The 19,677-nt window shown below is 45.3% G+C and overlaps 4 protein-coding genes across 7 annotated transcripts; 2 read left to right on the forward strand and 2 right to left on the reverse strand.

Moving 5' to 3' along the window:
- Positions 1-1,467: 1,467 nt before the first annotated feature.
- Positions 1,468-4,368, reverse strand: LOC9266884 (protein IQ-DOMAIN 2). The gene is made up of 5 exons (XM_015785306.3): positions 4,098-4,368; positions 3,645-3,965; positions 3,321-3,533; positions 2,693-2,812; positions 1,468-2,596 (listed from the first exon to the last, which is right to left on the reverse strand). The coding sequence occupies exons 1-5, from the start codon at positions 4,179-4,181 to the stop codon at positions 1,772-1,774; spliced, it is 1,563 nt and encodes a 520-aa protein (XP_015640792.1). The 5' UTR covers positions 4,182-4,368; the 3' UTR covers positions 1,468-1,771.
- A 222-nt stretch (positions 4,369-4,590) lies between these two features.
- Positions 4,591-7,417, forward strand: LOC9268510 (PWWP domain-containing protein 2). 2 transcript variants are annotated; one of them, XM_066310831.1, is made up of 4 exons: positions 4,591-4,744; positions 4,843-5,328; positions 5,444-6,901; positions 6,984-7,417. In XM_066310831.1, the coding sequence occupies exons 2-3, from the start codon at positions 4,896-4,898 to the stop codon at positions 6,571-6,573; spliced, it is 1,563 nt and encodes a 520-aa protein (XP_066166928.1). In that variant the 5' UTR covers positions 4,591-4,744; positions 4,843-4,895; the 3' UTR covers positions 6,574-6,901; positions 6,984-7,417. The 2 variants fall into 2 exon arrangements, with proteins under 2 accessions (XP_066166928.1, XP_066166929.1); XM_066310832.1 differs by having other exon boundaries at positions 6,991-7,417.
- Positions 7,418-9,666: 2,249 nt separating this feature from the next.
- Positions 9,667-14,871, forward strand: LOC4339033 (PWWP domain-containing protein 3). The gene is made up of 4 exons (XM_015783815.3): positions 9,667-9,809; positions 9,925-10,478; positions 10,556-12,637; positions 12,744-14,871. Exons 2-4 carry the CDS (start codon positions 9,974-9,976, stop codon positions 14,393-14,395), a joined length of 4,239 nt encoding a protein of 1,412 aa, XP_015639301.1. The 5' UTR covers positions 9,667-9,809; positions 9,925-9,973; the 3' UTR covers positions 14,396-14,871.
- Positions 14,872-15,625: 754 nt separating this feature from the next.
- LOC9268669 (nuclear transcription factor Y subunit B-3-like) lies at positions 15,626-19,614 on the reverse strand. Of its 3 annotated transcripts, none has more exons than NM_001404884.1 (8): positions 19,379-19,614; positions 19,010-19,275; positions 18,728-18,857; positions 17,926-17,931; positions 17,193-17,285; positions 17,068-17,118; positions 16,101-16,158; positions 15,626-16,009 (listed from the first exon to the last, which is right to left on the reverse strand). In NM_001404884.1, the coding sequence occupies exons 2-7, from the start codon at positions 19,258-19,260 to the stop codon at positions 16,132-16,134; spliced, it is 558 nt and encodes a 185-aa protein (NP_001391813.1). In that variant the 5' UTR covers positions 19,261-19,275; positions 19,379-19,614; the 3' UTR covers positions 15,626-16,009; positions 16,101-16,131. The 3 variants fall into 3 exon arrangements, with proteins under 3 accessions (NP_001391813.1, NP_001391812.1, XP_015639305.1); NM_001404883.1 differs by having other exon boundaries at positions 15,631-16,004; XM_015783819.3 differs by having other exon boundaries at positions 15,631-15,981; positions 19,379-19,609.
- Positions 19,615-19,677: the final 63 nt, after the last annotated feature.

Here is a 19,677-nt window from a genome sequence, read left to right on the forward strand (position 1 = left end):
TGTGTGTTTGCCGGTATTTGTTCATCTCTAGGTGATGGTGTCCTTGATTTCTTCCACTAGGTTTATCTCCCAGGTGAGATTGAACACCATGAAGTACGTGTTCCAACTTCCAACTTCCGACCTCCTAGTAGTTGAGCACCAACTTTCGTTCGAAGGGTAGCTTCGTGGCATGCTTCATCCACAACAACCAGAACCTATGGTTTGATTTTGTATACTACTTCCTCCGTTTCACAATGTAAGTCATTCTAGCATTTCCCACATTCATATTGATGTTAATGAATCTAGATAGATATATACGTATAGATTCATTAACATCAATATGAATGTGGAAAATGTTAAAATGACTTACATTGTGAAACGGAGGGAGTAAGTTTTATGGTTAATGTTAGATACTACCGCGAGAAGATGCAACAAAACAAAGCAAGAATAAGAGAAAAATATCATAGGGGTGGATCCACTCGCAAAAGACCTCATGAGCTGAGCACCAGCTTCAGTCGAAAGGGTAGCCTTGCGACAGTCTTCGTCCACAACGGCCTGGACCGGAGCAAGAGCACCACCCAAGACGTGGGGTGTTCTTCTCTTTTCACAAGCACGGAGTGACAAGAATCACCTAGAAATCAAACCCATGCCTTGAGGTCTTGGGCACAACTTGGTAGGCAACGGGCCATTAATCTACCAGTACGTCGGCGGGGAAATGTGAGGTCGATAGTATCTAGCATTGTCACCATACACGCTATTATAATATCGATATACGTAGAAATTAATGTATTCCAAGTGAATTTAGTAAACTTTTAGTTATGTGTCACCAAGATTTTATTCAACATCAACCATAAAATCAGGTTTCATTGAAAATTCCTTAACAAAGGAGAGGATGGATGGCTAATTTTCTTAAAACACAAAAGCTTTACGCGTCAATATATTATAGAAGCTATGAAAATTCATTTACAAGATCGCACCATGCTAGCAGCAGGAACTAGGGAGTGGGAAGGTTACAACGACAGAAAACTAAGTGAGACATACGCCAGGAAGATACAAAAGATAGGGAGGGGAGAAGGCAACTACGGGGTGGTAGATACTCGCAACAGAGCTCCAGCGCCGGGCTCTGATCAGACTCACCAGAGGTGCGTCTCCTACAAGATTCCATCGACCAACTGGGGATAGGCCGATAGGGTAAGCGTTTCTCTCTTTCCACAGGCACCAGGACACAAACAACACAAAATGAGTCGAGGTCAGGCGATGTGTAATTGGGCGGAGTTTAGTTCCAAACTTTTTTTTTAAACTTCCAACTTTTCCATCACATCAAAACTTTCTTACACACATAAACTTTCAACTTTTCTGTCACATCGTTTCAATTTCAACCAAACTTCCAATTTTGGCGTGAACTAAACACATCCTGGTCACGCATCGTCAAACGCTAGATCACCATATTCTTTTCAAAAGAATCAGCAAGAATATATAGAACACAAATGTGGAAATTGATACATTCATATATACCACCACACACAGATTGATGACATATAGTTACATGCTCGATCTGTACATAAATGAAACTCAAAGCCCCAAACAGTCACACGCTAAGCATACACGTAGTAACACGACACAATCTTCTCCTCAGTACGAAAACAACAGAAATCACACAAGAATCCAAGAGAAAACATGTACACTTGAGTACTGAGGAGAAGATTTGTGTTCGGCGCCACAACCCTTCAGGCTACCAACCAGCCGCTTCTCAACATCGCAGCAACCGGATTCACGTTCGGCTGCTGGCTAATCAAAACCTTGGGCTCGGAGGCCGCGAGCGTCGCGGCGTCGACCTCTCGGCCTTCGCCTTGCTCGGCGACGGGACGCTGCTCAGCCTGTCCGCGGAGCCCAGGGAAAGGCGCCTGTTGATCACCGACGGTGAGGTCACCTGATGGTGATCGGGCGCCGTCCTCTCGGCGGTGACGGGGACCTCGATCGCCGCCGGCCGAGCCGCCTTGGCCTTCACGGACTTGGTCGTCTGCATGTAGCTCGGCGTCAGCGGCGCCGCGTCGTCTCTCGCCGGGCCGCCGCCTCCTCCTCCGAGGCTCAGCCTCCTCGGCAGCTCCCCGGACCGCAGGCTCGTCGTGCGCCGCAGCGAGAGGAGGACGACGCCGCCCTTCTCGCCGTGGACCGGGCTGACGCTCCCCGCCGCGCGCCGCTCGCAGCTCCGCGGCCGCTCCGGCTGCAGGCTCGTCGTGCGGCGCAGGCCGGTCGTCGCCGTCGCCGACCTCCGGAACGGGCTGGCGCCCGGGCTCGACGGCGGCACCGCCGACGTCCTCCACGGCGACCGCGGCGTGGGTGTCGACGGCGACGGGCAGCTCGGCGGGCGGGTGAACCTGGCCAACGCCGGCGTCGACGTGGGTATCTGCACCGACATGGGCACCCGCCTCCCGCTGCCGCCGCCTTTCACCGCCGCGGCTGCACGGCCGCTGTTCGCCGGCGTGGTCTGGCTCTCCCACGGCCTCGCCGCCGCCATCCATCGCTCCGCCCAGCTCCATCCCCAGTTGGGGTTGCCGGTGTCCATGAACATTGGAGGCGGCGAGGCTCGCGCAGATGAAGGTTTCCTGTTACTCCACTGCTCGCAGAAACCATACAAAGTTCAGAAAAAAGAAAAAACGAGCAAGAAACAGGCGATCGGATGTACTCCGTAGCACGGATATAACCATGTCACCTGATGAGAAAATGCGTATGCCAACGCCCTTTGCCGCCTTAAAGCGGCTTCTTGCTTCATCGTCAGCACGGTCTCAATCTGCTCCTTGGACTGATGTCCATGGTCCCAGCTTTCACCAATCTGCCAAGACATTAGCATTGCCAGTTTTCTTTACTGATTTGTTACAACGGCAAAAGTATGAGTTTTAAGGATACGGATTTTTCATCCCTCGAAGAGATATCCCCTCGTTATTTACATATCATCTAAATAGTTAGTATTAAAATATTTTTTAAAAATAATAATATAGATTAATATGAAATGTCACTTTACAAACATGCACAACCAAATTCGATTTTTACAAGTTACAATAAAAAGAACAAATTAAACTGAAAATAATTATCTTACATTCGTATCTATATTTGTAGAAGTTAAGTTTTAACTCATGTTTGTGGAGTAATATATTTCATATTAATTTATCTTGTCATTTTTAAAGTCTTTTTGATAACTATTTAAGTGACATGTACGAATTGAGCGGATATCTTGTGACGAAATGACTTTCCTCGTTATAAGGTCTGAAGATGCAAATGACAACAGCATGAAACGATGCGATGAGTGACAGGAGCAAGTGATCATCAATGCATTATTGCACCTTTATTCTGTCAAGGCTCTGTTTAACGTGGACCTGGCTTTTCAGGGCCTTCTTGTCCTCCTCCGTCTTCACCCGCCTGGAGTGTATCTGGGTCTGGACCCTCGTCATCGTTTGCATGCAGTACAAGGCTTCGTAGGTCTGGCGCTTCACGGCGAGCCCCTCCAGCAGCAGCATCAACCGATCCAATCCCCTCGCCCGTTGCGATCTCCTTCCCTGCCATCGAGTGTTAAAATGTTCCCAAATCAAACCATCACGAGCCATGAAACCATTTGAGATCGGCAAAAAAAAATGATGAAACGAACAGCAGAAGAGAGGGTCAATTACCAGGTAGACCCTGCATGCTTTCTGAATCTTGACGGCGGCGAGCTCCTCGGCGGAACGCGCCGGAGCTCTTGGCGCGGTGGTCGTGGGGCGGGTCACCGCCGTGGCCGTGGCCGTCTTCTGTGCGGCGGCGGCGGCGGCGTCCGAGGATTTCGCCTCCTTGATCCCGTCATCCCGCTGCCGATCAGGCGGCGCAGCTTGTGGAGGAGGAGGATGATGATGGTGAGGTTGCTGCCGAGCCGACGGAGAGGTCACCGGCGGCGACGACGTGGACGCGCTCGACTTGCTGAATTGCAGTATCTTCTTCAGGGTCGACCTCTTGCCCTTCTCACGTTCGAAAACATCCGCCGATGATCAGTCAAGTTCATGCAGAATTGCGCATCGGCGATCGAAGAAGATTTGATGGTGAGAAGTAGTGCGATTTAACTTTTTTTTTTCTCTGTGACATTTCGTTACCTTCTTTTCGTTCTCGTGGCTGTCATTCTCCGACGTGCTCAGGGCTCTCTGCACGGCGTCGAACCACTTCCCCTTTTTCCCCATCTCTCCTCTTCTCGGGGCTAAATTAACGCTGGCAACACGAGTTCAGGGGTTGTAAAAGAAGGTGAATTTTTCTCACCGTTGGCGCCGCCGGGATGGACACGCAGTTATTCCGGCGATCAACCTCGACGACGGCGACTTATCCGCCAAGCCGTGGGCCCCACATGACAGCCACCTCCGAATGGCGCCTGTCCCTACATTCCAGTATGTCCACACCACCCCCTCGCCGCGATAAACGCGCGCGCACGTTTTTTTTTTAACTCCGGCTCGAGAAGTCTAGTACTAGATCCTCTCCGACATCCGTGGCCCCACATGTCAGTTCCCCGTGCCACCGTATGGGCCCGTGGCCCATGGGCCCAACCGGCCCGGCCTCTCGGTCCATTTGCTCTCGTCTGCCTCTCCGACCACGACCAGAGCTCGCCTCGCCCTCGCCGATTACCAGTTCACCACGCCCGCGCGCACACGGAGACCGAGGCCGCGAAAACCCTAGCGCCTTCGTCTACCTCCAGCTCGTCGCGCGCGGCGGATGGTGATGAGCTCGCGCTCCCTCAGGGCTCGCGACTAGGGTTCTCTTCTCACTCCATCGCTAGCGGCGGCTCAGATTGGGAGGTATTCCGGTGTTTTTTTGGTGCTAAATTTTGCCCCCCGTATTGGTGTTTTGCAGGTGACGCGACGCTGCGATTGAGGTCGGCGCCGGTGGCCGTGGATCGCGGCGCGATGGAGCTGGAGGGGGATCCGAGGCTGGTCGGCGTTGCGTTGGGGGAGTACTTGACGGATGGGGAGGAGGTGATGGTGGTGGGAGGGGCGGGGGAGGTGGCCGTGGCGGCCCGTGTGGTGAAGGTGGATGGGGGGAAGGTTGTGGTGGCCATGGATGAGGATGCCGCTGCAGGAGGTGGCGTCGGAGTCGGAGTGGTGAGCGATTTGCTGTACGCGACGGGATCGGCGGCAGTGGGTGAAGGATACGGGGGTGAGTGTACTGACAACATGCAGGAGCTGCTGGATGGAGGTGGTGCAGAGGAGAGGATGTTGGGAGTGGAACTCGGTGGCTTTCGTGGTGAGGCAGGGTGGACGCTTATGCCGGTAGGAGATGCTGCTATAGAGACTTCAGAGGAAATGTCTGATCCTGTCACACTGCAATACTCTGAAACAGGTAAAGCTTTGCTCCAATTTGGTCACTGCTCTGATCAATTGGGATGCTCTGCCGGTTGATTCTGACATGTTGTTATCATCACCTCGCATGGCGTCACTGAATAGTATAATTGCAGGGCTCACAGGGGATGATCAGCGTGCCAAATACCGCCTCCCTCCTCTTGACGGATATGGTTTTCGAGCATCTGGTCTTGTGTGGAGTAAATTGAAAGGTCATCCTTGGTGGCCTGGTGAGATATTTGATACTTCAGATGCATCTGAGTTGGCACTGAAACACCAGAAGAAGAAGGGCAGTCATTTGGTAGCATATTTCGGTAGCAATACTTTTGCATGGTGTGATGAATCCCAGTTGAAGCCTTTCATGTCAAACTATTCTCAAATGGCGAATCAGAGCAATTCTGATGCCTTCATTAGTTCAGTTAACCTTGCTCTTGAAGAAATCTCAAGGCGGATATTGTCAGGGATGTGTTGCTTTTGTCTTCCAGAAGATCTCTCTGACAATTGCATGTCTTACATGGTTGAGAATTCTGGGCTCAGGGATGGAGTTACTTGCTCTAAAGTTACACGGTCAGAGATCTTGGAATGTTTCAATGCAGAAAATTTTCTAAGTTATCTCAGGTCATTGGCTCTGTTCCCTGGTCAAGGAGGTGAGCTGCTGGATTTAGTGATAGCATGCTCTCAACTTACATCTTTCTTTCAATCTAAGGGATGCCATGAACTTGCATCATTTGGAAGTGGCAGTGAGTTGGTTGATGATGGCATGGACTCTTCTTCCACCAAGAATGTCTTGTTGCCAGAAGCTGTCACCTATGAACAGAAACCTAGTGAAGGTAAGCCCAAAAGACGTAGGATAAAAACTTGTGTTAAAAAACCTCAGAATGATTTAGAGTTGACAGAGGAAAATCCCATATCCAGTTTGAACAATGAGTGCACTTTTGTTGATTGCATGGGCTTGAACATCATTGGGAAAGTTAAAGGGAAGAGAAGTGAAAAGAGGAGAAAATATGTGCCTTCTCCTGAGGTACATACAACTGATCATGGGCAGGACGACTCCTGGTCTGGATTCTGTTTAAACAATGATCCAACTGATACCCTCGGGGAAGCAAGTGCCAAAATGAGGCCAAGACGTAAGCAGAGATCATCGAAAGAAACATGTGCACCTTCATCAGATCTCTCTTCCCATGTACCACCTCTGCAACTTGGATTGCTTGGTCCTAAGAAACAGATACAACTGATAGAAAGATAAATTATCCATGCCGATGAACAGAGAATTGATGAGATCATGCCCTCCGCACTTGTTTTGAGTTTTGGCAGATCAGCTGCTCTTCCCTCAAAATTGGATCTTATTAGGTTGTTCAGTCGCTATGGACCTCTGAAAGAAAATGAGACTGAAGTTCACCAGAACACGAATACTGTTAAAGTTGCCTTCAAGAGACGTTTTGATGCTGCAAACGCTTTCAGTGTTGTTGGCAAGTATAGCTATTTTGGACCTTCGCTTTGTAGTTTTCGGCTTGTAAATTTGCCATTTTCCCTATCCAAGTTAAGCCCTGAAGATCCTGGCACGGAGGTTCCTGGTAAGCATCTGTTAGTTGCATTCACAATTCAATGAGCAAAAATATAAGTCTTACGGTACCTTATGATATGTGTTTCTTGTAGCTTGTAGGGAGTCTGGAGTGGATATTGTGCATGTTGGCATCATCAGCAAAGTTGATAAAGCTCAAAATCTGTAGAGAAAGCATCAGCGTTTGATATGGTCGATCCAGCAGGGCGAGCTAACAAAATTGTAGGTGAGGGCACGGCTGAAGAATCAGATGAGAAAATCAGTTAGCTTTTCTTCCATTAAAACTTGTTTATATTCAGGTTTGTCTGCTAGATGAAAGTGTTGTCTCATCCGGGTGATGCATTTTGTATAGAAAACGGGAATCCGACACTAGTATTAAAATGTTAGTCTTCAGTAACTAGAGCATGTATATAGTCATGCTTTTTCTGTACAAACTTAAGGTAAACCACTGTCCGTTTATGGCAATTAGATATCCTTCTGACCATATTAAGATTAAATCAAGTAGGGGAACCCTTGGTTGTTTACACTATTCATGATCAGCTTTGGGAGCTTTTGGGCAAGCTACTGAGATGTAACTTGTGTTACTTGTCGTCTATGATAAGAGAATGCACTGTCTAATTCCTCGTTGATGCCGGAAGCTAATTGTGTTTGCACCACTGTGGGTCTGTGGCATGAGGTATATGAACTTAGGACGGTTCCATTTTGAACCCTCTCATCCCTTCAGCCCTGGAATCTGTGTGCTACTAACTGATTTGCAGCCTTGCAGATGAGTGAAGTGTTGGTTGAGCTCATTTATCGTAAATTTCTATTCTATTGGAGAGAGATCACAAATTTCTCTTATCCATTTTTTTTCCTAATGTCATTTGTGATATTGATTCTCGATGTTAGCTCATTTTATCCTCTTTTTTTTGGTCATTCATCAATGTCTTTTATACAACTATAAACGCAAATGTTCTGTGAAGAATCAAGAATTCATGGCGCGTGATCTTGATCGAGATGGAGAAAATGAGAGATTGATCGACGATGTAAAGGAAGACAACTGCTAGAAATCAAGCAAAACATAAGCGATCTTGGGCTTCGTTGGCTATCTACGCTACGCAATTCCGTATGATCATAAGACCATTTCTGACTCGTATGCACATTGCCTTTGACGCTGAAGTAGCGTGCTAACAGCCACGACGCGGGTGAAAGAGAGAAACAAACTTTCCCTTTTTCTGAGGATAGAGAAACGAATTCTGTGGAACTATTTTTCACCACTTTAACCAGAATTTTTTTATAACTTTCAATATAATTTTTTGAACTTTTTAATCGAAATTGAAATTTCACAAAACTTTAGGTACTTCGACAAATTATTGTAAAACTATAGGTTTAGCGCAAAATTTCTCACGAAACTACATATTTTAAGATGGTGTCATAAAAATAAAGATTAAGTAGTTAATTTATCATAAAACTACAATGTTTATAGCTCTAACATAACGGCGGTGTAAGGAATTTAAACCATAGAATGTGTAATTTTGTGATAACTTCAATATGAGATTTGTAGTTTTTGTGATATTTAACCTTAAATATGTAGTTTTGTGATAAATTTGTCATAAAATCTATAGTTTGGTGATAGATTGATCAAAAGAACAGTGGTTTTACGAAATTTACTCATCAAAAAATAACTCCCACTACAAAGTTTTTGATTACTTTCAATACAATTTTTTATAACTTTCTCCAGATTTTTTTTACAACTTTGATAATACAAACTTTTTTTTTACTTTCAATACATTTTCTAATAACCTTTCTCTGTGAAGAATCACATTGAAAAATAAAAAAATCTATAAAAAATAATGTTTGCATAAAAGGACCTCGTGCAGGCTTAGGGTTTAAGAATGTTTTTTTTTTTGGTTGGCTCCAATGTTAAGATCATGAGGAGAGAGATGAGTAAAACTTATAAATAGATTAAAAAAACAAAAAAAATCAAACAAACATGTAAAGCTGAGATGCACAAACCATAGTTTTTATGCCTCTTTTATACTTTCATACAGGGTTTTCTTAGCAAAGTGTTAAACTGAATGAATCTTGTTACCGTTATCTTATTAATCTCAAGTGCTACAATAGGCATACCGAGTTAACAAAAGCTCTCTTTCCAATATAGTCAAACAAACAAAGTTGTAATTATATATACTAAACAACTTAAAATTTTACAAACTATTTATTTAACTGGCTAAAAACGCTTCTCATAAAACTCGCCAATAAAAAAGATAAATCATTTATAATTGCACGGTGTGTACGACACTACCTCTAACTCATAATTTTATACCATAACTATCAATAGTTAAAACAATATATTTTATACCGTACCTTACCAGTAAAATTGTATACTCGGAGCATTAGTCTATTAAATATAGGAAATCACTATCTTATGGATATGATTTTAATACAAACATTCATGTAGTAGAAATATCACTTTTTTGAGGGATCGAAACTCGCAGCCCTTGAGAAAACAATTAATTGTGTAATTGTCATAAACAAAAAATCATACAACACTCATCAAATACACTATATCATAAATTATGATATAGGAGTAGTACTACTTTGTTTTCCTTCTGGATCAACTGGTTCCATCCCATCTTGGCATCTTTCCTTCCATTGCCTCTCTCCACGGTCTCACCTCACCGTGCAGGTTGCTGTGCACCCCCCAAACGCAAACGCGATAGAGACGCTCACGACTGCACTTCCTGCAGGCTGCACTGCACTCGCACACACCTCCACCCTCCTCCTCCCCTCCCCCCTGTTCACTCCCGCATCCAATTCCCCCCCATCTCTCTCTCTCTCTCTCTCTCTCATCCATCGCCCCGAAGTCCTCCTCCTCCTCCTCCTCGAGGACCTCGACACCTTCCTAGCTCACCGCGCGCGCGCCTCGCCCTCCTACGCAGGTAAACCCCCCCGCCCCCTCGAGCTCGCCATCCCGCGCTGATCTGCGGCCTAGGGTTTCAGATCGAGGGGGGGAAATTCCGCGCCGCTGACCTTCTCCCGCCTCGATCCCTGCAGATTCCTTCGCCGGTGGGGGTGGGGGGAGAACGGCGGCGGCGTTGTTGCGATGAGCTCGACCCACGTGGCTGTCGAGGCCCCGGATCCGGGGGGAGACGGGGGCCTCGGCGAGGCGAGGCTGGTGGATGCTGATGCTGCTGCTGCACCGGCGGCGGGGGATGCGGAGGGGAGATTGGGTGGTGGTGGTGGTGGCAGCTCGGCCCCCGCCGCTGCGGGGGACGCTGATGTGACGATGACGGAGGCCGTGGAGGAGGAGGTGGAGGTGGAGGTTGCGGGTGATGCCGAGGCGGAGGCTGCGGTGGTGGCGGGGGATGCGGCGGGTGATCCGTTGTATGGGACGGAGTCGGCTGGTATGGTTGTGGATGAGCCCGTTGACGCCGCCGAGGGAGGGGTAGATGGGGGAGATGGTGGCGAGGAGGGGTTGGAAGCGGAGGCTAGGGTTTTGCAGGGTGAGGCTGCGACGGAGCCCGTTCCGGCAGGAGGAGATGTTGCCATTGCTTCTGAAGTGGCGGCGGAAGCACATGATTCTGCTACTCCTGAGCATGCCGAGGCCGGTAAGCGGACCGATGACAGTTTGATGTACTGTCTCTTACTCCTTTCGCGTCGCTGAATAATGGTTACTACATTTCAGAATCCAATGATCTCGAAGAAAACCATGTTGATAGAGGAAAAGATAATGGCGTGGCGGTGGCGCACTGTGACGACGAAATGCAGAATAATGTGGAGGGGAGCTCCGAGATCCAAGAAGATGATGGAGCTCCCACACTTGAGCAGCAGGATGATGAGTCTGAAATGCCCCTGCCTTCTAGTGTGTCGAATTTTGAATTATGCGCTAGATACAGCCTTCCTCCTCTTGATAAAGGAGAATTTCGAGTTTCTGACCTTGTCTGGGGTAAAGTAAAAAGCCATCCTTGGTGGCCTGGTGAGATTTTTGACCCTTCAGATGCGTCTGAGTTGGCATTGAAGCACCAGAAGAAGGGCAGCCATTTGATAGCATATTTCGGTGACAATACTTTTGCATGGTGCGATGAATCCCAATTGAAGCCTTTTGTATCAAATTATTCACAAATGGAGAAACAGAGCAGTTCAGATGCCTTTGTTAGTTCAGTTAACTATGCCCTTGAAGAACTCTCAAGGCGGATATTGTCAGGGATGAGCTGTTCTTGTTTACCGGAAGAGCTATCTGACAATGGGATGTCCTATATGGTCGAGAATGCTGGGCTCAAGGATGGAGTTACTTGCTCTGCAGTTAACCGGTCTGAGATTTTGTCATGTTGCAGCCCAGAAAATCTTCTTAATTATGTTAAGTCTTTGGCTCTGTTCCCTGGCCAAGGTGGTGACTTGCTGGAATTAGTGATAGCTTGCTCTCAACTTACATCTTTTTATCGATCTAAGGGATGCCCTGAACTTGCATCATTCCAAACAGGCAGTGCATGGGTTGAGAATGGTGTGGACCCTTCTTCCATCAAGGATGATGTGGTTGATGAAGTTGTCACTAATGAAGAGCCTCCTGCTAATGATAAGCCCAAAAGAGGCAGGGGGCGACCTCGTAAGCAGAAACCTCAGGATGGTCTAGAGCTGACAGAGAAAAAGTCAACATCCAATCTTTCTACTGATAATGCCTATGATCATCCTGCGGAAAGGCAGATGGATATGGAGTTTGATGAATTTGACGGTTTACAGAGCAAGAAGAAAAGAAGCCTTGACTCGTTTGAAGATCCTGAGACCAAGGCGGCAGCTCCATCTTTTGGTAGTTCTTTCAAGATCGGGGAATGTATTCGGCGAGCTGCAAGCCAGCTGACAGGATCTTCATCTATTGTCAAGTCCCAGAATGAACAGGTGCCTCATAAGAACATCGCTGAAACAGAAAATGGAGATTTTGATGTCTCTAGTGATGATGCTATCAATGAGCTTAGTGTGGAGAAGCGTGCAAAAAGGAGACGGATGCATAGGCACCACAGTGCAGACCCCAAGGAATTGTTATCACAGCTGTGCTCAGTGGCTGTGGAGCCAACGCACGGATATAGTTTCTCTGCAATGGTAATTAATTACTTCAGTGATTATAGGAACTATGTTGTTTCTACTACTACTGAAGCAAATATCGTTGAGAAAACTACTGCAAAAAAGGGGAGAAAGCGGAAGGTTATGCCTTCTCCTGAGGTGGAGACAACTGATCACATGCAGGATTCCTACTGGTCTGGCTTGAGTTTGCATAATCACCCAATTCATGATCTCAGAAGAGCGAGTACTAGCACAAGGCCAAGGCGCAGAAGGAGATCATTGCGGGAAACATATTTCCATGCACAACAAAATCTACAGCATGGACTATTGAGTCCTAAGAAACAGATACAAGTGATAGAGAGATCAATTATCCATGTTGATGAAAAGATGGTTGATGAGGTCAAGCCCACTGCACTTGTTTTGAGCTTTGGTAGGTCAAGTGCTCTTCCTTCTGAAACTGATCTGGTTAAGATGTTTGGTCGCTATGGTCCACTGAAAGAATCTGAGATTGAAGTTCATGCCAGCTCGAATACTGTTAAAGTAGTCTTCAAGAAACGTGCTGATGCTGAAAGGGCTTTCAGTTTTGCTGGCAAGTTTAGTACATTTGGTCCTTCGCTCCGCAGTTACCGTCTTGTGAATATGCCATTTTTTCTCAGCTCACAAACCAATAATACAGAGGCACACTCTGAGTACCATGGTCTGGAGATTCCAGGTAAACAATCCTTCTATTACTTTTTGTAAGCTAGTGTAAAAGTTGGTTAACATTTTAGAAAATATTTGCATGTTTAATATACCACATGGCATTTTCTTTTTTGCAGGTCCAAGTGAGTCCAAAGTTCCACTAGATGCTGCAGAAGCTGACCAAGTTGACAAAACAGATGAGAAAGTAGAAGATAAAGGTACTGCTGAAGTACTGGCTAGGGAGACAGGTGATAGTATAACTGCACCTGGAGCACTAGATGAGAAAACAGAAAAGGAAGCTACTGCTGAAGCACTAGCTGACAAGACGACAGAAGGTGAAATTACAGCTGAAGTACAGGTTGAGGAGACTACTACAACTGAGAAAATTGTAGAGGATAAAGAACTAGCTGAGGAGACGACAGAAGGTGAAACTACAGCTGAAGTACAGGTTGCGGAGACTACTTCAACTGAGAAAATTGTAGAGGATAAAGAACTAGCTGAGGAGACAACAGAAGGTGAAGCTACAGCTGAAGTACACATTGAAGAAACTTCAACAACTGAAAGAACTGTAGAGGATAAAGTGGTACCTGAGGAGACAACGGAAGGTGAAGCTACTGCTGAAGTACTCGAGGAATGTACAGCCATTGAGAAAATTGTAGAGGATAATACCATAGCTGAGGAGATTACAGAAGGTGAAACTGTAGCTGAAGTACATGTTGAGGTAGCTACAGCAATTGATAAAGCTGTAGAGGAAAACACACTAGCTGAGGAGACAGCTAAAGGTGAAACTACACCTGAAGTACACGTTGAGGAAACTACAACAGCAGAGGAATCTGTGGGGGACAAAGCAGTAGATGAGACAACAAAAGGTGAAACTACAGCTGAAGTATATGCTGAAGAATCAACCGAGAAAACTGTAGAGGATACCACAGTTGAGGCACCAGATGAGAAAACTAAAACAGCCAATGATCCTGTAGAGGATGCCACCGTTGAAGAGCCAGATAAGAAAACCGCAGCCAATGATCCTGTAGAGGATGCCACCGTTGAAGAGCCAGATAAGAAAACCGCAGCCAATGATCCTGTAGAGGATGCCACCGTTGAAGAGCCAGATAAGAAAACCGCAGCCAATGATCCTGCAGAGGATGCCACAGTCGAAGAGCCAGATAAGAAAACCGCAGCCAATGATCATGTAGAGGATGCTACCCTTGAAGAGCCAGATAAGAAAACTGCAGCCAATGATCATGTAGAGGATGTGACTGTTGAAGAGCCAGATAAGAAAACCGCAGCCAATGATCCTGTAGAGGAAGTCATCCCTGAAGAGACAGATAAGAACACCACAACCAATGATCCAGTAGAGGATGTGACTATTGAAGAGCCAGATATGAAAACCGAAGCCAATGATCCTGTAGAGGAAGCCACCGTTGAAGAGCCAGCTGTGGAAGCTGGGACAATTGAAGAGATTGCTACGGCTGAAGCACGAGATGAGAAAACCATGATAACCGAGGAAACTGCACAGGATCCCATGGTTGAAGATGAGAAAACCATGACAACCGAGGAAACCGTACAGGAGCCCATGGTTGAAGATGAGAAAACCGTGACAACGGAGGAAACTGTACAGGATCCCATGGTTGTAGATGACAAAACCATGACAACCGAGAAAACTGTACAGGATTCCATGGTTGAAGAAGGTGGTACGAATATCGCAGCTGCTGAGGAAACTGTAGAGCATGCTGCTGCTACTGCTGAGGCTTTGGCTGGACAAGCAAGTTCAACCGAGCAGAACGGGTAGCATAAGCTGGATTCTTGTAGGTTTTGGATGATATTGCGGCAGTCGGCTCAACTGATTCATCCAATCTGGATGTCGTGTGGAATCAACTCTAGCAACATAGCGATATTAGTTTCTAGTAACTACGGCGTATTTGCTGCCTTCTATATAAACCTTACATGTAGTTGTCTTGGGAGCAGCAGCAGTGTGTCACGAATAGAAGAGTTTCTTCAGAAACGGTGGTGCGACAGCCAGTGGACCAGCTACTGGATTAGCATCCGAATTAAGCCATGTTCTTTCCTACTACATTTTAAGGCCTTTGGGCCAATCTACCGGGGACTCATGATTCTTGTACCAATCTTCCATTTTGTAAACTGGCTGTGTTCTGTAGGTTATTTCTCCTTTATTCCATCATAGTAGCTCATATTTTTCAGGCTGATTCTACATTTCTGGTTGCAACTTATCTAATCTCATCATGAAATGTACATTTTTTTTCCCTAGCTGCTTGATTACTTGTTTATCTGTGCTAGAAAGGTTGATGAGTGGTAATAATGTCCATTTCCGCTTTTCCTTGTCTTAGGTAATTATGTTTGTCTAAATTGCAACCAGTTGTACTTTGATGGTTCAGATAGTCAGTAAACGTTATTTTTCTGTAACTTCTATCGAGTTGGGCTGAATCCTAACAGGCATCCAGATTTTTCAGCCCTGTTTGGTATTTTATCCCCTGCGCTGCAATAGCATATATAAGTCCAGGCAAATTTTTCTAACGCAAAATAGCGCCCACCCAATTGGCGAACATCAAGGTGCTCACAAAAGCTTGATCACGGCTAGATTGGATGAAATTAGCTCTTTTTTATTTCTTTTTTTAATTGGAAATGAAGCATGCTCACAAAAGCTTGATCCGATCTTATCACGGCTAGATTGGATGAAATTAGCTCTTTTTTATTTCTTTTTTTAATTGGAAATGAAGCATGCTCACAAAAGCTTGATCCGATCTTATCACGGCTAAATTGGATGAAATTAGCTCCTTTTTATTTCTTTTTTTAATTGGAAATGAAGCAGCCAAGTTTTGATAAAGCAACCTTCAGTTAGCAACTTGGCGTAGGTAACATAAACTGAGCACGTCCCCCCAAAAAACAAGTACTCCAATAGATAAAGCCAACATCGTTCACATTTCACGGTAAATGTGATACGCCAACAGCATCGCACTCTTGTTTGGACTTCAAGAGCGACCACACATGGGAGGGAGAGAATGGGAATCAGAGTAAAATTGCTACCATTACAGAGAGCATCTATTTCTCAATAGTACAACACGCTAGTTCAGGACGAAATACAACATGAATATTTATGCCTCCCAATACAGATTATATGGAACCGAATGACAGCCAAAGACCAATTGTTAAATTATCCTGAATATACATACAACAACAGAGCTAGACCACGAACCGAAACTATCCTCACGGGGAGTAATTTACATCTGAGAAGCAGCCTTGGCTCGACGCTTCCAAGCAGCATCAGTTCCTGGTTGACAAACATGGGACCTAGAGGTGGTAGCAAGTTACTTCCTTCACTGCTCACCATGAGGTGTAGGTATATATATTAGCTAACGACTGCAGCACCAAATAAAATCCACCTGCGCTATTAGCAAATGTGTCGGCACATGAACCATTCCCGTACAAGATATCAAAAATTCGAAATAGCATATGGTTCTTCGACGGATTAGGTATACCTAGCAACAGTTGCATGAAAAGGTCCTATCTTCAGTTTGAGACATCCCCATTATGGTACTGGGCAAGGCAAAAGAAAGAAAAAAACATCAGCAAACGTATCGAGATCAGATGAGATTATGCAAGTGGCAATATCTTATGCCAGAAATATTGAAAAGTGAACTCTTACACTCAAACAGTAACTTTGTGCATGTTTCAGTTTTTTTAATGGATTTTGCCCAGATCTAACCAAAACAAAAAAAGGAAGGGAAACAAGCTCTGGCTGGATGCATTCTGCTGAAGGAAATGCACCTAGATTTATGGATTTATCATTCATTTACTGTTCATACACAAAATATCCAGTAATTCTTTGATCTCAGTAACTAGACAATGAATCAACCTAAAAGGGACAGTCCAACAACATACTCTCTGTACCAAAAAAAACAACTTGCTTTGAATCTGGACAAACATTTGTCTAGATTCATTGCAAGGAATTGATTTTTTTTGGTACAGGGGAAGTAGAGGATGGAGAGGCCAATCATGTTTACTACTCCAGGAACTTCCAAACAGTAGAAGTCTCCTAACACTGAAGAAACAAAAGGACGGCACAATAAGGAGATTAAAAGTTATCTTCTCATGTGTCTCTTTAAAATGACCAGTGGCAGTAGAATGGTAGCAGGATGGCACTACTAGATATTTACCAGAGAATCTCACGTTCATGTTATTATTAGAACAAATATAGGCATAATAAAGCTGATAAATCTAAACTAAACGTACTACATGGCCAGTAAAAATATCCTAAAACAAAGAGGAAAAAAATCAAACACAACTGTGAATCAACTAGCTAATGGAACTCCCCGAAGTCTAAACCACAATATTGTCTTGTATGCTCCCAAGACATGACGGTATATTCAGCAAAATACTTTGACAACGATCAACCATGTGTATATGCATACTGCCAGTAATTCCAAACAATTGAAGATAAATCACCTGAGGTTGCATATAACCCATTCCTTGATTGTATGCTGCTTGTTGGCCCATCTATAAAGAATAAAAATAGTGTAAGTTCACATCCTGTTGGACAGGAACAAGAAAACAAACAAGCAGACACTAACCCCTTGGGCACTTGAACTGCTTCCTCCATGAGAACCAAGTACATCCTTTTTCACAGAGCCATCACCAGCCTTTGCAGTTAATTTACTATCACCCTATGTTTTAATGATGATAAAAGAGCTGAGCAATACTCAACACATCTCAGATTTTGTGTAGGCATGATAGTACAATCATGAATCATAATAGAATTCTTGGTCTTAACCATAGTAAAAGAGTGCTCTGCTTGCTGTATGGTGCAGAATCATGATTCATCTTGTCTTTTTACCTATTGATTTTCAAAGGCATGTAGCATGCAATTTTTTGGCCCATATAGAATTGATACAGGGAAACTTGATAAAAAATTTGTTTCACTCAAGACTATACGAAGCATCATAGTACATCCAATTGACAAGAACAAGGTATATATACGATCTAAAACTGATGGAATTATTGGATCCCATGAAGAGAATTCTATATGCCTTCAAAATTTGGACATAGCTAGCTGCACAGGTGAGCTAAGCTCATGATGCAGACAGGATTGTATAGATCAATAATTCATTTTCAAGGCTGATTTTATTTATGAACTTTATATATCTTGAACATTTGCATCTTAGTGTCTATGAAATATGAATGCCTCTTAGTGTCTATGAAATATGAACACAAAGAAAAGCATGGATTTGTAGGAGGCACTCATCATCAAGCAAAAAAATCAGTAGCCTATGGAACATGATAACAAAATAGTTAAATACCACGTACCTCCATCTGCAACCAGCACAGCCATTCACCAAACAAAAACAAACAAGAGAAGCCATATTAGATTGATAAAGGAGACTTAACAAACGAAAATGACAGGCATACACAAAGTATTAATGTTTTAACTCCAGGCTACACTAAAAAAAATGTTGTAGAGAATTTGGTCTTTTTTTAAAGCTACACTATGATATGTCGTGTAAGTAGGAAGTTTTATCTTCAGGTAAGTAAACTTTCAGTGTAAAGGTGATCTTTTTATAGGATCTCTGGTTGATTCAAAACATTTTACTGTATTTGCATTGGATCTTATAAAATTTAAGATTGACGGTAAACATGGTAAATGAATTAAATAGCATTTTAGTAGCTCAACGATTCATAAAAATTTGGACTTGGTACAAGGTTAGTAGGTTACTGCAAATGATCACTGCTGTGTTTTCAGGTCCAAGCAACAGCTTTCAATTAATTAATTAATGTACTAACACCATATTCCAACCATTCCTTTCACGGTATAAAATTGGAATCATAAAGCAAGATTTGCTGACAAGAATCTTTCTTCCAAAGCAACATGAGCTAAAGAAATTAGCTCATACCACAAACATTACAAGTTATCCATCCGTCCTCAAGTTGAACAAATTACTAGAGTATACTCCCTAATAATATTAAGGTTACCAAGCAAGTTATTAGTAATTCAGACACACCTCGAAAAAGCAAACTAGCGATGTCCCTACCTAACTCGCAAAGCAATAACTAAACCTTTTTAAATCAACAGAGAATCACCCCAATTCCAAACATCCACATCAGTACGCACCTCTCTGTACTTCTGCAGGTAGACCTTGAGGGGCTCGATGTAGTCCTCGAAGCCCAGCGTGGCCATCGCCCACAGCAAGTCGTCGCCGTTGATGGTCTTGCGCTTCTCCCTCTGGCATTTATCGCTCGCCCTGTAATGTTGCCCCACCACAACAAAAACCCAGTCACATCTCATCGCCGCCAACGACAAGTCAAACAACGAGCTCAAAGCTCAAAACTCAAAAGAAGACAGAGCAGAGCAGAGCAGAGCACAAGAGGGGGGAGGACGAGGGCGACGACTCACTCGCTGGTGATGAAGGAGATGAACTCGGAGACGCACTCCTGCACGGTCTCCTTGGCGTCCTTGGCGATCTTCCCGTTGGCCGGGATGGCCTTCTTCATGATGCGGCTGATGTTGGCGATGGGGAGGAACCTGTCCTGCTCCCTCACCCCCCCACCCCCACCCCCACCTCCCCCTCCTCCCCCTCCCCCCCTCGGGCTCCCGCTCTCGTGGCTCCCCCCTCCTCCCCCCGGGCTCCCCGGCCCATCCGCCATCCCACCTCCCCCCTCCTGCACCACCACCACCCAAACCCAAACCCTAGATCCATCAGTCCCCGCATCCCAAAACCCTAGAAATGGGATTCGAGCGAAGGAGAGAGAGGCGTAGGCGTACCTTATATAGAAGCGCGGGCGCGCGCGGAGAGGGCGCGACGTGGAGAGGAGAGAGAGGGGGGTTGGGCGCGAGGTGGTGAAGCGAGGAGGAGAGAGAGAGAGAGAGAGGGGGAGAGGAGAGAGAGAGGAAGCGGGGGTGGGAAGCGGAGCGGAGGTGAGGCGGAGAGGCGAGAGGGGGAGATCGGACGCTGGAGAAGAGAAGGCGGCTGAGGCGGGCGCGATTGAAGGGGTCGGGGTATCAGGGCCGTTCGTGGAGGGGTATATATAGGGCGGACGCGGGCGCCGCCGCGTGGGGGGTAC

Source organism: Oryza sativa, chromosome 5 (assembly GCF_034140825.1).
Source record: "Oryza sativa Japonica Group chromosome 5, ASM3414082v1".
In the NCBI taxonomy this organism is placed as follows: Eukaryota; Viridiplantae; Streptophyta; class Magnoliopsida; order Poales; family Poaceae; genus Oryza; species Oryza sativa.

What these genes read in the sequence shown, in the direction of transcription:
- LOC9268669 (NM_001404884.1), bottom strand. Translation starts at nt 19,260, where the DNA reads ATGGCGGATGGGCCGGGGAGCCCGGGGGGAGGAGGGGGGAGCCACGAG. An exon ending in ATCTCCTTCATCACCAGCGA is followed by an intron (nt 18,858 to 19,009) that starts GTGAGTCGTCGC and finishes GCAACATTACAG; the next exon opens with GGCGAGCGATAAATGCCAGA. An exon ending in TGGGTTATATGCAACCTCAG is followed by an intron (nt 16,159 to 17,067) that starts GTGATTTATCTT and finishes TGCCTTGCCCAG; the next exon opens with TACCATAATGGGGATGTCTC.
- LOC4339033 (XM_015783815.3), top strand. Translation starts at nt 9,974, where the DNA reads ATGAGCTCGACCCACGTGGCTGTCGAGGCCCCGGATCCGGGGGGAGAC. An exon ending in TCCTGAGCATGCCGAGGCCG is followed by an intron (nt 10,479 to 10,555) that starts GTAAGCGGACCG and finishes ACTACATTTCAG; the next exon opens with AATCCAATGATCTCGAAGAA. An exon ending in CCATGGTCTGGAGATTCCAG is followed by an intron (nt 12,638 to 12,743) that starts GTAAACAATCCT and finishes TCTTTTTTGCAG; the next exon opens with GTCCAAGTGAGTCCAAAGTT.
- LOC9266884 (XM_015785306.3), bottom strand. Translation starts at nt 4,181, where the DNA reads ATGGGGAAAAAGGGGAAGTGGTTCGACGCCGTGCAGAGAGCCCTGAGC. An exon ending in AAGCATGCAGGGTCTACCTG is followed by an intron (nt 3,534 to 3,644) that starts GTAATTGACCCT and finishes ACTCGATGGCAG; the next exon opens with GGAAGGAGATCGCAACGGGC. An exon ending in CATACGCATTTTCTCATCAG is followed by an intron (nt 2,597 to 2,692) that starts GTGACATGGTTA and finishes TTCTGCGAGCAG; the next exon opens with TGGAGTAACAGGAAACCTTC.
- LOC9268510 (XM_066310831.1), top strand. Translation starts at nt 4,896, where the DNA reads ATGGAGCTGGAGGGGGATCCGAGGCTGGTCGGCGTTGCGTTGGGGGAG. An exon ending in ACTGCAATACTCTGAAACAG is followed by an intron (nt 5,329 to 5,443) that starts GTAAAGCTTTGC and finishes GTATAATTGCAG; the next exon opens with GGCTCACAGGGGATGATCAG.